Raw genomic sequence first — 17122 nt, 5'->3', positions numbered from 1 at the left:
ATTTTTTCTTTTTTCCCCCTGACATTTTATGACTCTTGGTGGTTTTGCTGGTAGTGTTTTTCTGGAATCAGTTCATGCCATTCCACAAACATGTCCCTGCTGCTTCTGACTTAAAGCAAAGGCATCAGATAGATAGATAAAGCCTAGTGGGTGACATTTCCTTCATTAGTGCCGTGAGTAACTCCCCACGAGAGCTCTTCTCTCTCTTTTTACAATTAACATACTCTACACACAGAGAGTTTTACTCACCTGTACATACAGAAAATGTGCTGCAAACCCACAGCTTCCTGTAGGAGCCTGACTAACCACTGTTGCAGTTCACAGGTAAGCTCTTGGCCAGGTCCAAGTTGCCCTCAGAACAAGTCATGCAGCCTGTTCCCAGCTGCTTTTTATTTCAGGAAGAGCTCAGAGAAAAGAAACAAGCTTTGTGGATCACTTCAACTGCTTGAGGAAGGCAAGCTGCTCCCAGCCACTCTCCTTCTGGGTAGCAGACCTGAGCCCTTCATGTGCAAGGCAAGGTGTTTCAGTACCATTGGAAGGGCTGAGAGGGGGCTGTTCTTACAGGAACAATTTATCTATTCTGAACCCTCCTCCCACACTGTCTCCTGAAGAGGGCAGCTGGGGGCAGGCCATAAGACATGACAAATTGAACTGGCATTACGGAAATAGCCAACAGATCATAAATTACACAGCCCTGGCTTACTAGTTAGGCATGTACAGAACTGGATTGCTGTACTGAGTTTTCTTGACTTGAGTGGGTTCTTTCCACAGAACTAAGATCCTTTTCAGACAATGCCTTTGGTCTGGGAGTCTATTTGCTAATTTCTTAGCAGTTTTAAAGTTTTATAAACCAGATTTTCTATAGGAATGTGTATCCTTGTAATGGGTAGCACTTGCAATAGACTGTTCAATGGTAATAAAGGTTTTTTTGTAAATTTTCTCTTAGACACATTGCAGGACTGAATACTAACAGGGCTAAAAATATAATTGAATGGCGAGAGAAGAACGGACCATTTATAAACCGAGAACAGCTCAAAGAAGTTAAAGGTTTGGGTCCCAAAACCTTCCAACAATGTGCTGGCTTCATCAGATTCAATCAAGAATATATAAAGACTTTTTGCAGGTAATAGAGATTTTAACTGTTCTGAATAAATTGTCTAAAATAGAATAAGAAGACTTCCTTCTCCCTTTTCTGCTTTGTATTCATGCTTGAGACTCAAGGAATCCTGGACCACTGGGTGCTCTGTGCTCTGAAAGACAACAAATTAACTTGTTAAAGTCCATGGTTGAAGATAGTTTTTCCCCTAAATTGTCATGGCTTGTTAGCCTAGTCCTCTAAGTCATTTTTTGATAAATGTGTAAGTTAAAGTAAAAATTTTGCCTCTGAATTGATAAAAAAATTTGTCACGCAGGAGTGTTGTGATCTGAGATATTAAAACTTTAGTCTTGTTTTTCAGACATAATACAGAGATCTGTAAATTAACTAATTTACTATGGTAAAGATTATTCTGCAGAACTTAATGGTAGTAAACTAGTGCAGATTTTTGGAGTTTCAATTTCATTAGCTGGAGAGAGGAAGTTGAGTATCTGCCTAGATTAAACTGTGTCTATATTATATTCCTGTGCCTAGCAAGTGTGATGTGACTGTCTTCTGTCTGAAATACAGAACCTTTGGAGAGGCTCCTGTGAGGCCTTTCCCCAAGTCCAGTTTGTCAACAGTGCATCATCCTCCTCTGTCATCTCATTCCCTGATTCTGTACCAAGTCTTCTACTCTTTCAGCCATTCATACTGCTCCTCTTGACCTTTCCACAACTGGAAATGCCCTTTCTAGCACAATGTCTCTTCTCCTGCCTTTTCTCATTTCTCTTTCCAAAATAAAGAACTAAGAAAGGGCATGGCAGTAGCTCCATCCCCACACTTTTGCCCTTGGCTTTTCTCAAAAAAAATATTTTCCTGGGAAGCAGACACTATGTTTTAGCCAGGGGCAACGCTCAGAAGCAATGCTGTGTTCCCAGTTGCTGCTGGCCAAACAGCACACGCGAAACTTCCAGGCAGGACGTGGGCACATGGGGACTGGCTTTCTGCCCAGGTGGAAGGTGTACAGATTGGTTGCCCATCTGGCAAGGAGGCATAGGCTGCAGGCCAAATGGTGCTCTCTGTAAGCACCAGAAGACCACAGAAATTGCTTCCAAAGCTCTCTATGATTGATAGGCCCTACCTTGTAGAGATCTGTTCTAGGTTCTCTAGTTTGCAATAAAACCAATGAAAAAAGGTTGATGGCTTTTTCCCCCCTCCAAATGTTCATTGGTGAAATGTGAACATTGTTTTGGGGTTTTTTTAACCTTCCTGGAACACAATTCTGATGTTAGTCAGATTCTGTAAAACTTGGGAACAGTGTATAACCTGAGAAATGGGTTTTAAGGCCAAAGTAAAGCTCTAACAGCACTGCCTCCACAGCACTTCTTGTGAGTCCAGGTGACATAACCAGAAGCTTTTGAAAATAACTTTGATGTTTCATTTTTATCCTTTCTAATCACTTTGACTTTAGATTGCTGTATGAAACAATTTTTGTGCTTTTTATGTGAATTTTAACAAAGAGTGGTTATTTAAAAAATTGATATGGAAAGAGGAAAATATGTTTGCATTTCTGCCAGCAGGTGATGAGTGGAGCCCAAAATGCCACTGCTAGTTTCAGGTCCTTCAATGCGTTCTCTTTTGTCCTCCAAAAGCAGGAGCCACTTGTGATTTAGGAAAAAAAAGAAAGAGGCATGAAAGGAGCATTTACAGTAGGAGTAATTTGATGCCTTTAATGTGTCCTGATAAGTTTTTTTGTTTGAGGACTTCAGGGAAAAAAATATATTGGTTTTGTGTGTGGACACTGGACCAGGATCATCTTCATTGAAAGTGACATGTTCATTTTTGATTTCTGGCAGTAATAAGAAAAATGAACTTGGAAGTCGTGCACTTTTGACTAAAGCAGGTGCACTGGGTAAAAAGAAGAGTAAACTAACATCGTGTGCCTCGCAGCAGCCCAATCCTTTGGACCAAACTTGCATTCATCCAGAGTCTTACAACATTGCAATGAGGTAAGTGATGGGAAAGCTTTTCAACCATTGACACCATCAATTTTTAAAATGAAAGTACTGATTTTTCTGACAACAGCCTGCTCAGTCTTTTGAGACAGGAATATTTATATTGCTCTGAAGCTTTCACCCCTGTCTTCAAGAAGAAGGTATGCTTCAGATATATGTGAGCATGTGTCATTACTTTGGGCCTTTAAAATTAAATGCTGATATTGCAAGATCTGATTAAGATGTATATAAAAGTTCCCAAATACACGAATAGTATGATTGTTTTACTAAGTGGCTAAAAGAAGAGAATGGTTTTTGTGTATGTCAGAAAAAAAATAATTAGGAATGCATGTGTGCCTCTGAAATATTGCTGTAAGCTGTGATCTTTTCTATCAGCAGCCCTGGCTGAAATTGGACTCTGCTTTTCAGAAAACATCTCCAACCATAAATGGGCATTTATTTATTTTTCAACTGAATTTTTCTGAACAGGTTCTTTTCTTAAAAAGTACTGAAGCTAATTTCACTAGTAGCCAGTTGCTTTAAGGTTCTTATGACCTCTGTTGAGAATATTATGTCTGGACAAACAAACTTGTGCTTCCTGTTTTATAACCAAAACCATCTTTAAAACTCAAAGAGAGATGCAGAATTTCTGACTTCACAAAGCTTGACTTTCTCACCTAAAAAGTCATACAGGATATTGCATTTTTAGGACACCTTCCCTTCAGGGTGTACTCTGTTCTCTCCTCCTATCCATAGGTCTCCATGTTTTCCTTCTGCTAGGCATGCAGTGAACTTTTGTTTCCATCCTCTCCCTGCCACAGTTGATCCTTCTTTGTGCTTGATTCTAGATCCACTGTTCAGTTCCCTGGTAGAGTCTATTGCAGTTGTGCAGTGTGTAGATAACTTTGGTCTCTCCTTTTCCATGACCATTCCCCTTTTTTCCTTACACATCAAAATTTCTTGCAAAGTCCCTTCCCTGTGTAGCTGTGGGAAAAAAAACATTGAAGCTCCCCATCTTAAAGATCCCTTGTATGGTAGGTGGATTTTGGGGTGTACAGCTTGATCACCCTAACTGAAAATGATTCAATGTAAGTCAGTCAATGTGAAAAAACAAAAATGAATTGATTATTCAAAAATAATTTTGATTTTCAATATTGAATTTCATTCAATTTGAATTTCAAGTACTCAATTTTTGTCGTTATTTTTCCAGCCCTGGTACACTAATAACATTGTTAGTAAAGTGTCACAATGCTACCTACCAGCCTTGCTTAAAGCCTGATGTGGACAGATTGCTTTAGAGAGCAGAGAAGTACAAGCAGTTAATGGTGGAATACGACAGTAACTTCCCTACATACAATATTTTCACAAGGGCTGGTCAGAAAATAAAGAATTGTAACTTTGTTTCCAAAGCAGCACAGGTGACTTTTATATATGAAGTGGTGAGTGGGATTATTACTGCATAGGGTAGAACAGATATTCACATACAGCTGAAATTGTATCGTTTTGATAGGTAGTACATATCAAATAATTGTGGTTTGAAATTTGACTGGGAACCCATCACTAGCACTATTTAACAAAAAACAGAATGAAAAAATGAATGAGCATGATTTTTACATCTCAGCCAAGACAGTGGTTTGAGTCCTAGGCTTGTGCATGTTTCAGTGAGGGGGCTGGCACCTATTGCACAGCCAGCACTGCTTAGAAGGTGATTTGCTGAGCCTTAAAATGTGCACAGCTTTACACTCAGACTTAGATTGGTTCTAAGCCAGTGCAGGAGTGTTACATGGCTGGAGAGCAGTGTTAATCTATCTCATCATCTCTCTTTATAATGCAAGTATTTTACAGCAGATTTCCTGCAGTGCCATTTTCTGTTCTCTGTTTCTCACCAAACACTTTGTCGTCCTAGATAGAATTTTCAAATGAAGTATTTAGGTTGACATCCAAATGCATGTCATAGATATTCCACCAAACAGGATTTTGTTGTGGGGTTTTGTTTGGTTTTTTTTTTAATGCAAAAGAATATATGTTGATTACAAAGCAAATATAAACCAACAATTACAATATCTGCTAATGAAACACCAAAACTTATCAGCATAGCAACTCTCTCTGTACTAATTGTATCAGTCTTTTCTTCATCCTTTTGGCTTTCTCTGTTGTCTTACTTTTTACATTTATTGTACCTCTACACATGATGGGGGTAAAAAAATCTCCTAGTGCTTTCTGTGAATGTACTTTATGGACAGCAGTATCTGTATTTTTCTCTTGTTTCCTTGAAAGCATGTTAAATATGTAGGTGATAACTTTCATGATATAGATTGTATGACTGTGCAGCAACTTGATATCACAAAACGGTGTGGGGAAGAGGGCAAATATCTTTAATGTTTTTTCATGGCAAATAGCTGTTTTGAGAAAAGAAAATACAGCTCTGCAGCAAACTGACAAAAGCCAAGATGTGTAGTAATAAAAATTGACACTGGTGACATAAGGCCTAAATATAAACCAGACATCCTCCCCTCAAGCAACTAATGCTATAATTTAGCAATGATTATATATTTAAAATGACTTTTCAAAAAAGGCATATGAGCTGCTAAGTTTCTCAGAACTTATGAAAACAGCTTTCCAAACCTTTTTTCTTCCCTGAGTATGAATTAGGAAAAAATTTACTAGGAATTCAGACTGCCTGGAGGATTCAGTCCAGAGCTTATCTGGGCTGTTGGCGAGTTTTGCTGACAGGCAGCGGATGGGACTGGGCTTGCAATTCCTTTTTTGCTGAGCCTATGTTCATGAGAAAGCTTCTGAGAGCCTGAAGATCAAATCATGTTTGTGGTGTTGGTTGGAGGTGTCTTATGGAAATTGGCCAATATCTGAAAGTCTTTCTAGAATGCTAGAATTAAACTAGTTTCAAACCTAATTGATAATTCTTATAACTTAAAATGCATGAGAAAAATTAAAGCTGTTAGATGTAGGTTAGAATTGATATTTCATAATAAAGTTTTTAAAATAATACATCTTAAAGAGTTCTGTGGCTCTAGTGCTATCAGAGTATTTATTCTTTTCTGTGCTTACACTGTCCTGTTAGGGAGTGTGTCAAGTTCACAGGTGGATCTGTCTTGCCAAAGGGCAGAATTGTCTTGAATATGACCAGATTTGATCAAAAATCCAGTATTACATACCTCTTACCATGAAAATTAAAATGTATGGAATAGCTGCTACATAAGTTAATCATAAAGGCTTCCTCATGCAATGCCTACCACATCTTGCTATAGAAAGTAGTTTCTGAAAGTTTTATTGGATTAAAAGTTTTCATGGAAAATTGCATTTATTTTTAAATTAAATAAGTTGGTGATTTTTATCCACCGCTTATAGCCAAATTACCCAAAGGCAGCAGTCTACATTGCAGATTTATGACATGCAAAATTATCAGGTTTTAAAACAATGTTTTTGAGGGATAGAAATTTACCAAAATTTGAAACCACTAATTTTCTTTTTCAGGACTATTTTGTAGCTTGAAAAGCCAATCCATTAAAGAAAAATATGGTTAAAAGAATTACTCCCAAGTGGTGACTTCGGTTGCCAAACTTCAGGCTGGAACCAGTTTTTAGGACTGATTTAGAAAAATAGGGTTTTTTATAATGGAAACACTGATGTAATCTTTACTACAGTGGCACAAATGGTGCTGGTAGGATTGATTTATGACATTTAAGCATCTTAACTTAAAATCTGTACAATTTCTGTAAAATAATTGGAAAATATCCTACTAGTGATTTAACATGCTCTGCAGAAGACCAAAGCATTTTTGTTCATGGTTTCCACACTGTCAAAGCTTGGCTTTGTTGTGTGCAGTGATCAAGCTTATGAACACCTCTAAATATTATGATTTGGAATTTCCAAAAAGCTAAATAAAAACCTCAAAACTTTATAGACAGCCCATTTTCCTGCAAAGCAGAACCATGTTTTAAGTTTTTGAAACGTCTATATGTGAAAACCAGTTTATAGTGGCAGAATCTTCTACATACAATTAATACAATATGTAGAGCATATCCAGTTTCTTGGTATGTGTTGTTAAAGAATTGGTAGGAAAACCAAGGAAACATTTAGGAAGTCCCCAGAAGTTACAACCAGGTTATGCTTATAAACCAAAATGTTGGAAAGAAAATGCAGTGTTTTTTCTTTGTTCTATCAGTCTTCTGGGTGCAGTTGGTTTCATGTGACTGAATTTTAACATTTGCTGACTTTTTTATTTAAATCTCATTAAAATGCTTTTTGCAAAAGGTTGGCACTCAGAATGTGTATTTGCTGCTCACAGATTGCGGCATCTGGCTGACAGGTTGTATTTTAGCCTGACCTAGAAATAAAAATTTTTGCCAATGTAAAAGATCTAAAGCTGTGGCTTAGATTAACAGAGGTAAGGATCTTCCTTGGCTAATTCCCCACGTTTAGGACCTTGCCTGGTAGAGGCCAGTCCTGCTTACTGTGATTGGTTGTGCCTTAAGATAAGTTTTTGACATACTGGGCAGCACCACTTGGAGTGAAGATTCATGTCTTGCCATTCTCTGTGTACTGATAATGATGCTTGATATCTTCAGCAGGAATTCAAAGTCCCAAGGGAATTCAGCAAGCACTCATTCATGGGCTTTTTCTTGACTGAAACAAAACACTTCCATTTGGTGCTGATTTCAGCAAGATGTTTGTGTTGATAAGAGTTTATATTCCATGACAGGCCAATCAGTCACATTTCAAATATCCCTGGTGTTTCTTGTAGTCTGCATGGTGGATGTAACAGCAGGCCCATAGTATCTCATTTGCTTTGCTGGTAAGCTGTATTTGCTGGATTTAAAGGCAAGTACTGGCACATAAGAAAATGCAGAAGAAAAACTGTTGATGGGGCCACTAAAAGAAAGAGATTTTCCTCTTCTGCCCATTATGCAACTGGAATTTTGTCCTTTGATAGCATTTCCAGCTCGCTGGCAGGCTGGTTTGCCTCTGTCCAGATCCCCTAGTTGTTCTGGAACAACTGAGGCAATGCTTAAGGGGAGTAGAAATCAGGGAGGGAATTATTACTTAGTATGGTATTTGAGCAATGAAAACTAGTTATTGTGTTCTATTTAATAATGCAGTCTACATGTGAATATTTTTACGGAGGATAGGAATTGTTACTGTGGTAGGAGGCCTTTCCTTACAAAGACATCAGAAATATCTTTTGCCCACTTGAATGAGACTGTACTTGCATGTACACACATGTGTGGGTATTCACGTTATTTAATGTGCAGACTAATACTTTAAGAAGTCTTACATTTGGGGGCTTTTTAGAAGAAACTTTAAAGAGTTAAACTCAGTCAATTAATGAAACTTTATGACCATTTCCAATGGCCAATGTACAGCCCTAATTACAGAGAACACTCGCAGAATTGTGGCCATTAAGTATTATAAATAACTGTTCATATTAATCACTTTAAAATGCCAATTCATTCACAGGTTTTACTACTAACTTAGTTGGATTTTTAGAGGCCATATTTTTGTAAGCTATCTTGTCAGTAAACAGAAGACGAGAAAAAGCTTTCTCTGCCAATTGCCATCCAATAAAGACATTTTAAAATGTTAATGTGTTGTAAAATACAATTAACAAGAATGATTAAAGAACTTGGAAATAATGGAGAAATATGCTCCATTTACACTGTAAGTACTAGACCCATAAATCAAATGGTATTTTTAATTTGTTGGAATTTTTGGGACTTGCATAACTTCCCACTAGTTGCATTTAGAGAAAAATATTGGGCAAAACCCTCACAAGACCTTTTTTAATGGAATTTTCTCCTTTAAGTGTAGTATACTAGTTCTTTGTGGATAACTAATCACGTTTCACTATTTTGTATCTCGGGTTGCACTCCAGTTACATGATATATCAGTAGTCATGAGAGCAGCCAACGGCAGTGTGACTAATGGTATGGGGGTAAAGTGGCTATGCTGCAGTGGAACTGTGTCTGAATTTCTTTTCTCATTTAGAAACTCATTGTTTCTTCAAATTTGTAAGTTGAAAATGTCATAGACTGAGTGCTTTCTGCACACAGTCAAATAATCTACATTGTTAATAATTTATGCATTTGAAGAAAAACATACTGGTTCGACAGCTTTGTCTGGCTGAACCACATAAGTAGTTTTAGACATATTTGAATCTTTAGCTCTGTGCCCAGCAATGAATTACAGAAAGTAATGCACTAATACTGTCTGATACCTCGTCTTCATCAGTAATCAAAAATTAAGGATCCATATCACTGCTGGGAACAAGGGCAGTCAACATCTGTGTTATACAAATACTGCTTTTGCGCTCCCAAACATTACTAAAACATAAATGTCTGCATAATTTAAGTTTGTTACTGCCATAAATGTACGTTTTACCTAACAAAGTGCATGCTAATGCAGAGTTGTTTTGTTTTCAGAGTGATTATGCTGCTTTGCCATTAATTCATGTGTGTACTGTGACAAGATGTAATGGCGTATCATGTTGCTTTAATGTAATGAATCCAGTACTCCCAGCTCTTAAGTCGTGTTGCTGGAAATGGTTACATAAAACAGAAATGACTGTGACTAAAGCCCTTGCAAAGCTTTAGAACTCCTGCACATTATAAGAAGCTTTTCAGGGGGTGGTTAGAGTAACTTCTTAAAAATTTACTGTAGGCTTCCCTTGGTAAAATTTTTACTCTTTTCTGACTGTTTTTTGCATTCCAGTGAAATTTACATTATCTTTTAAGTATTGCAAAGGTTGAACTTTAATTTTGTGCAGATGTGTATGTTAAGTGAACATGATGTGCTTATTTGTTACATTTATGCTACTTTTCTTTCTTTCTTTATCCGAATAAGATGGATGAAATGATGTATTAAATAAAAACATCAGTCATTTATCCATGACCATTCTATGCAGGTCCTGTAAGACTGCAAAGAGATTGCTTTTAGAATGAAGGTGATGGCAAAGGTTTCTGAGTATTCTCTAAATCTCAAAACCATAAAACTCAAAATTCTAAACTGTTAAATTTCACCCTGTTCTTCCTAAGACTCTGGAAACTCTTGATCTGAGTTGATGTACCTTGAGCAGTAAGTTCACCATTCATTCACATACTCAGCATTTGAGGAAGCAAGGATAATATGTCTTAGAAGAATGACCTCACTTCAGAAAAAAAAAATCTCATCTTCCCCATTTCTGTTAACTTGTCTTTAGGTTTTGTCTTTCTAGTAGACAAACATAGCACTTGAGCTACTGCAATGTATTATTTATTTCACATATGTAGCCAGGCAAATACTTTAAGGACTTTCATTTCTGCACAGATCATTCATGTTCTTATGTTCTGCAGCTGGAGCTGTTGTTTACAAATTGGGTGAGTGAGATATTTCAAGAATTGTAGTGAGATCGTTTAACATTAAGGTCAAAATATTTAAATTAAGCAAAACCTCTTTTTTCCCCCCATAGTTGTATCTGAGTGTTGCTACCAACTGCATGTCTTTTTTTTTTTCCTGATTTAGAAATACCTTGTGGAGGAAGCTGTTTTGTTGCTTTTTTAATAAGGAGAAAATTATTTTTTTTCTTAGCAATGACATTTTAAAACAGAAATTATCAGTATAATGCACCACTGTTCAGTCAGAGAGTTGTGCTGTTTTTTATTGCTTTTTTTTTTTTTAGTCTAAGTGCCCTCAGGCTATATTCATTTGAGCAAAAATGGTACATTAAATGTGTAATTAGATTGAACAGTATTTCTAAAACTGACTGCATCTGCAATCACTAAGAAGTTCCTTTAATTTGGAAATACTTTAATACATGGATTTTACCAAAGCCTGTTCTAAAATGGTGAGAATTTCCAAAATGCAAATAATACTCTTTCTTATTGAGAATATTTCTTCTCTGCACATGTGCGTGCTGGGTTTTGTTACAGTGCTCTGTTTTGCCTGTGATATACAACCATAATTCTGAAATATTCTTTAAAAAATGCCTGATTTTTAGAGCATTAAAATTCTGTAGAATTTGGTGGGACTTCTCATGTACTTAGACTTGGGCACACGTAGAAACATCATCTTCAGGTGGAGCCAAAATTTTCCTGCGAGCAGTAACCACAATAATAAGTTATTTACACAATTGTAATTGATAACATAGGACCCAAACCTACCACCCTTGCCTAGACAAGGAATCCTTTTTAATTTCAGATAAATGATTTGAGAGGGATGTGAGGAAGGAGCAGAGGGCAAAACACCTTTAGTGAATTGTGCTTGAGGGCTCAGGCACTTGGACTGTGTTCTGTTTGGTTTTATTTCCAGCCCTGTGCATATAACACCGTTCTTTCTGATTGCATTATCCACACATGTGACATCTTTGTATGTAACAGGGCTTTTTTTAATATGCACTGGTGGCTGTTTTGTGTGGTTGCACTTCTCAGTGGTGAAACCCACCCCATGATGAATTTACGAAGTCAATGTCCTTTTGTGAAATCCTAATGGTGAGAAAATGCTACTTGGACATACTCAAGCTGAGTTTCATTTGAAGTGAAATAAAGCCAAGTACATGAATGTCAGCAAACTTGTTTATAGGGGTGGGTGGTAAAGCATACATTATTTAGAAGGTTGAGTCATGAGTCTGGTCGGGTTTGTCATGTTACATCTGGCACGTCAGTCAAAGCTGGGACAGCTGCCGCCTGTCACTAGTGCTCTGGTGGGGCATTGTCCAGTGTTAGCAGCCAGCAGCCCCCAGCAGTCTGGGGAGGAACACTTCACCTGGGCCTTTTTTCAGCATTATCATTGCAACCACTTTTTGGCTCCTTTGCAAAAGAGGGTGGTTTCGTTTCACAGAACATTTGATATTTTTCATATCTGTTGTTAGACAAAATATTCAAATAGTAGTGGTGAGGTTTGTTAGTTTACAGGAAAAAAACTGCACTTGATATTATAGAACATTTTGCATCTGTTTTGCTGTATACTTTGCTTCCAAACCACCTTAAACTACTTTAAAAAGTGATGTCAAAAGTTGATATGCTGTCAAAGCAAAATTCTGTAAATATGGAGAACACCAACATCCACAATGTCGTCATTAATTTTCATCATACATTGCCACATGAAAGATGTGTATGCACTAAAAGAATTAGTGAAAATTATTTTTATCACTACCAAGTCCAAATCTCTTTGTTTGAGCTACCAGTACACTTAAGTCACTATGCTTGTACTTGAATTCAGTAAAGTGGAAGTTGTAACAGATGTCCTCCTTTAGCAAAATTCATGGACGTCTTTACGTAAAGATTTGCCCTTATGCTCAAAGACGAATTTTGTGATTGACTGAAAGTCAGATATTCCTTTAATTATGTCTCTTCCATTTGTGTTTTGTCAAAAATAAATTCAGTTTTGTGTTTCAATCCATATAACTTCCTATTGCTCACCACCTGAAATAATCTCAGTTGGTTTGTTGGGTTAAAAAGAGGAAAAACAACAAAACAAAACATACTCTGGGTCTCGCGACAAAAGAAATACTAGCCTCAGATTTTTGATAAAAATGCATCCCCTGCATGTATTTTGGCAGGGGAAAGGAGGTTGAGTACCAGGGGCTTTTGATTTCTTATAGAACTGGAATGTCTTCCAACAAGTTCAGGGCATGAACCTGCTGGTCACCTCTTCTTTTGAGACTTATAGTTTACACTTGTGAAGCAGGAAAAAGGAATTTCTTTTAGGAATTTGGAAGGAATGTTTCATCAGACTCTGGAGGACAGGAACAATAATTCTACCTGCCTACTCTTGTGGAGAACATGCAAAAGAATATTGTTCTTCCTGCCAATGATAAGGGGCATGATAAAGCAGAGTAGATGAGGCTCATTCATGATGAGATGCAGGTCATGCTGAGATCAGATGTCAGGAAAAATTAATTGTTCTTAATCATGAAGTTCACAGACAAGAGAAGTGTTTCATGTAAAGTTTTTTTTAAGTTGGGTTAAAGATTCTTAAATTAGTATTTTGAGTATTCATTGTTGCTTTGCTAAATGGCCATTCATTCTAATTTGAACACGAGTGACAATTACAACAACATTGTTATAGAACTCTCACCGATTTCTAGGAACTTTCATGGTAAAAGACATCTTTCAGTAATAAGGAAATTCAGTTTTATTGTGAGATGAAGTAATTGGTCTGAGAAGAGATTTTAATTGCGTTTTATTTTTTTGCATCTAGTTTTGCAATCTGTTCCAGAAGATGCGTATATACAGTTTCCACTTATGTGTCAGATCAGTGATGAGTTGAGAGGACATGCACTTGAGAAACTGTTCATATAGTTTATCAGAAGTTTTGTTCATGCATCAATATAAAAATAATAGAGCAAAGGTTCAGTTCCCACTAGAGGGTGTTACAAATGTTTCTGTCTTTGTTTGAACTTCCTAGGTTTTTATCTCTCATTGGAGGAAATGCAAATGACATAGGAAAATCAGATATGCAGCAAAAAGTAAATGTAGTAATTCAAAAGGAAGGACTGGAAGGCACAGCCAAAAGGCTCAATACCACTGTGCACACACTGCAGCTGATCATTGATGGACTCACCCAGCCTGAAGGCTATGACATCCGAACAGGTAAACCTCGGTTTGGAAGGTTGTAATCTCAGTTTGTTTGTTCTACATATCAGCTTTAAAACAGCGCATTTTCTTCTTCTAAAATCAGTAGCAGATTTTCACGGACATGTAACTCCATTTTGTTTCTCAGTCAAGGTAAAGGCTATATCATAGTCAGATGTTTCTTTTCAGTTTTGTAGGTAAGTGTGAATCCTGTCTTAAATCATGGCATTTTCAGCCATAGGAAGGGGAGTTGTATGGCTGTTAACAAATGAAATAATTTCAATATGTTGACCTTCTACTGATTGAATCTGTGTTGGCTCTCCATCACAGAGGGGAATGCTGAGACCAAGGTGAAACAGTAGAAATAAAGTTCTGTGGAGCAGTAGTGTGTAGTTCCGCACTAATATTGCCCTGGTTTCTGGGAGACCAGTGTAACTGAAGCACGTGGCTCATGACCTACCCTGGTTAAAACCTGCAGTGGTACTGAACAGTTTGAGATAGAGGAAAAGAAAGATGAAGTTAAACATTCTGGGGATGCTGTTGTGTAATGAAAATTACAGCTGGATTCTCTTACAACAGCAGGAGATAAAGGTACACAGCAAAGATGAAGGTTTGTAATAACAAATAATAAACCTATGCTTAAAAACCAGCCAAATTAACATTTCTGTCCCCCTTTTTTAGTTCATGAATGGTTTCCATGCTTATTTTTTAAATATCCCTCACTAGTGATCTTGAAAATGTGTATTTTCTATGTTTCAATTTCTTCTGGTGATCTCACATCTAAATTACAGTAGGATAGACTAATAACATAGGAAGACATAAAAGCGAAAGAGAGAATCTTCAATGGAAATATTCATATTCTGCTGATCTAGAACATTCAATATTACTTTAGACAGAGTGTGGTTGGAGGACAGCCTAGTAGACTTATGTAGCTGTATGGATTTTTCCATCATGAGTTCTTCCCATGGGTTCCTTGCAGTTCTTCATGAACTCCTCTGGCATAGGTCCCTTCCACAGAATGAAGTCTTTTAGAAACAGGCTTTCATGGTACCTTAATGAGGTCACAAGTCCTGACAGAATACCTGTGGGCTTGCCTTCTTTCAGGCATCCATCTGTTCTGGTGTAGGGCCCTCCATGAGCTGTAGGGGAATCTCAGGTCTGGCATCTGGAGCCCTTCCTCCTCCTTCCCTTGTCTGCAGAGGTGTTTCTGTCACATATGCTCGCTTCTCCCTCCTGGGCTGCAATTGCTGTTGCACGGGGAATTTTTTAAATTTTTACAATATTTTATCCCAGAGGCACTTATCATCATTCTTAATGGGCTTGACCTTGGACAGGAGGGGATCTATTGGATACAGGCAAAGCCATCACTCACACACGCACACCTACTGAAACATTGCCATACAAAGCCAATGCAGATCCAGAGACTGATTAAATTCCAGTGCATTTTAGCTATAAACTTGTTCAGGCTGAATTTTATTTCTCAAAAGCAAACAGAGAAAAATTATTGCAATTCTGGTTTGGTGATGTTCCTTGTGGAAAATCTCAATCCTTATTATATCTTGGAAAGGTCCAACTATGGCAGGAAAAGATTGAAAGAGGAGTTATTGAGATGACTCAGAAGGGTTTTCTGCAGGAGCAGAAAATAGTAGGGAAATAAGAGTTTAAAAAAATCTATCTGTGCTCTTAAATACAGAATTTGAACATTAATATTCCAGTATAATCCCTGCTCCTGATCATGCCTGTGTGATTTTCAAGTTGTTGGTGCAAAGCAGCACTGTGATGAAGCTCATGTGATGTCATGGTGCAGATGAGCAGCAAGCCTAAGAACAATGCCTTGCTGGCTTTTCTTTTAGTATGTGATGAAACTGAGTATTCATCTTCCTGTGAATTTGTAGCAATTTCTATAGGAATAGAATTTCATGTATAGTTGATGTAGCTTGAGTCACCTCAAGTGTTTTCTCCCTAGATCTGAGAAAATTTAAAGAATCTTTCAGTCACTGCCAACTAGACAACATGCTTCTGATCCCCTTATGAAAGTTTACACAAATTACGCAAAATTCAGTGTACTTACTCAATAATCTAAGTCTTTTCAAGTGATTCACAAAATATAAGAAACAAGTTATCACAGATGGGTCTTTATTTTAAAATGTACAGAAAGCAGTATTTGGGACCTAAGATCTGCCTATTAATTAGAAATCATCTGGAAACAACTCTTAGAAACCCTTTTTCTCCAGAGTCTTATTTGTGTTTCTTGTTTCCTGTAACAGATTTTGATAAGCCTGACTTCAAGAGAAGCATAGTCTGCATGGAAGACTTAAGTGTTGGTGCTGTTTTGACTGGAAAAGTTGAAAATGCAACGCCATTTGGAGTTTTTGTTGATATTGGTGTGGGAAAATCAGGTTTGATTCCAGTGCGAAGCATAACAGAAGCAAAACTCTCTAAAGTGAAGAAGAGAAGAAGCCTGGGCCTAGGTCCTGGAGAAAGAGTGGAAGTTAAAGTGCTTAATGTTGATATTCCTCGCCTGAGGATAACATTGGATCTTATGCGTGTTTTATGAGAGGGGTTTCAGTAACTGAGCCTTGACTTTAAAGGATAAGTAATGTCAGCAAGGTTATGGAGAGTCAGGCATTTATTGAATGTTGAACACATTTTGAAACCTTCAGCGCCTTGCTTTTTTTTTTTTTTTTAATTTTAGTTTAACAGTTTTACCACATTTCTTGTATCCTTTCTGTTAATAATTATTGGAACACTTTTCTGGATTACCTCCAATCAATCTTGTTATTTTGTCTGCAGAGCAAATGAAGCTCCAGTGGGCTGTCAGACAGATCTCTTATCTGTTGTCTGTGCAAGATTTGCTGTCTTAATCTTCAGTTAGTACTGCACGAACAAATACATCTGTAGCTCCCCTGCCAAAAAAAAGCCATTCAGTTTGCCTGTTTTCTGGTTGACAGTCTAAAGGAGGACTTCTAGTGGCAGAAAAAAAGGATCTTTTGAAATTAAGTGGTAATGATGTTGCATCAAAAGTAGACTGAGGAAAAGGCATCTGCCAAAACTATTGATGGTTTAGACATAGTTATCTTTAATTTATTTGATGTCTGTTTACCTGTATTATTTTTGTTTGTTTGGTTATCATGGTTTAACATAGTTGGATGTACCTTGCAGTTTGAGGAACTTTGCTCAAAGGTGTCAAAAGACATTTGTGTTGTTCTGTACTTCTGCAAAATAAAAACAGTTCTGTCCATCTTTTCTTGGTGTACTTGTTCTACAAGTAGTTTAACAGTCCTAGTTGTCTTTCATTCCAACACGTGCTTAATCACCAACACTTTGAATGCTCATTGTTTCCTGCTAGGAGTGCCTAGCACAGGAGGTTTGTTTCTTCTAACTAGAGACTTCTTGGTTTTGTGGTATTTTGGTGGTGTTTCAAAGGATTTAACTCTTGAGCCAAGTTTGCAAAGGACAGGTATACTGGAAGATTAGTTTCTAGC

The 17122-nt window shown here is 37.3% G+C and overlaps 1 protein-coding gene across 2 annotated transcripts in view; it reads left to right on the top strand.

The window, feature by feature from the left end:
* SRBD1 (S1 RNA binding domain 1) overlaps window positions 1-16878 on the top strand; it is a 124419-nt gene extending 107541 nt beyond the window's left edge. For both annotated transcript variants that reach the window (XM_054279592.1, XM_054279591.1), the window contains exons 20-23: window positions 947-1123; window positions 2935-3087; window positions 13471-13655; window positions 15905-16878. In XM_054279592.1, the coding sequence (XP_054135567.1) occupies window positions 947-1123; window positions 2935-3087; window positions 13471-13655; window positions 15905-16194 (805 nt within the window). In that variant the 3' untranslated portion in view covers window positions 16195-16878. The remainder of the gene's footprint in view (window positions 1-946; window positions 1124-2934; window positions 3088-13470; window positions 13656-15904) is intronic.
* Window positions 16879-17122: the final 244 nt, after the last annotated feature.

This window comes from Melozone crissalis, unplaced genomic scaffold (assembly GCF_028551555.1).
Source record: "Melozone crissalis strain CALT ecotype California unplaced genomic scaffold, PUWL_Pcris_2 ptg000027l_1, whole genome shotgun sequence".
NCBI lineage: Eukaryota > Metazoa > Chordata > Aves > Passeriformes > Passerellidae > Melozone > Melozone crissalis.
This window is presented reverse-complemented; position numbering and strand designations above follow the sequence as displayed.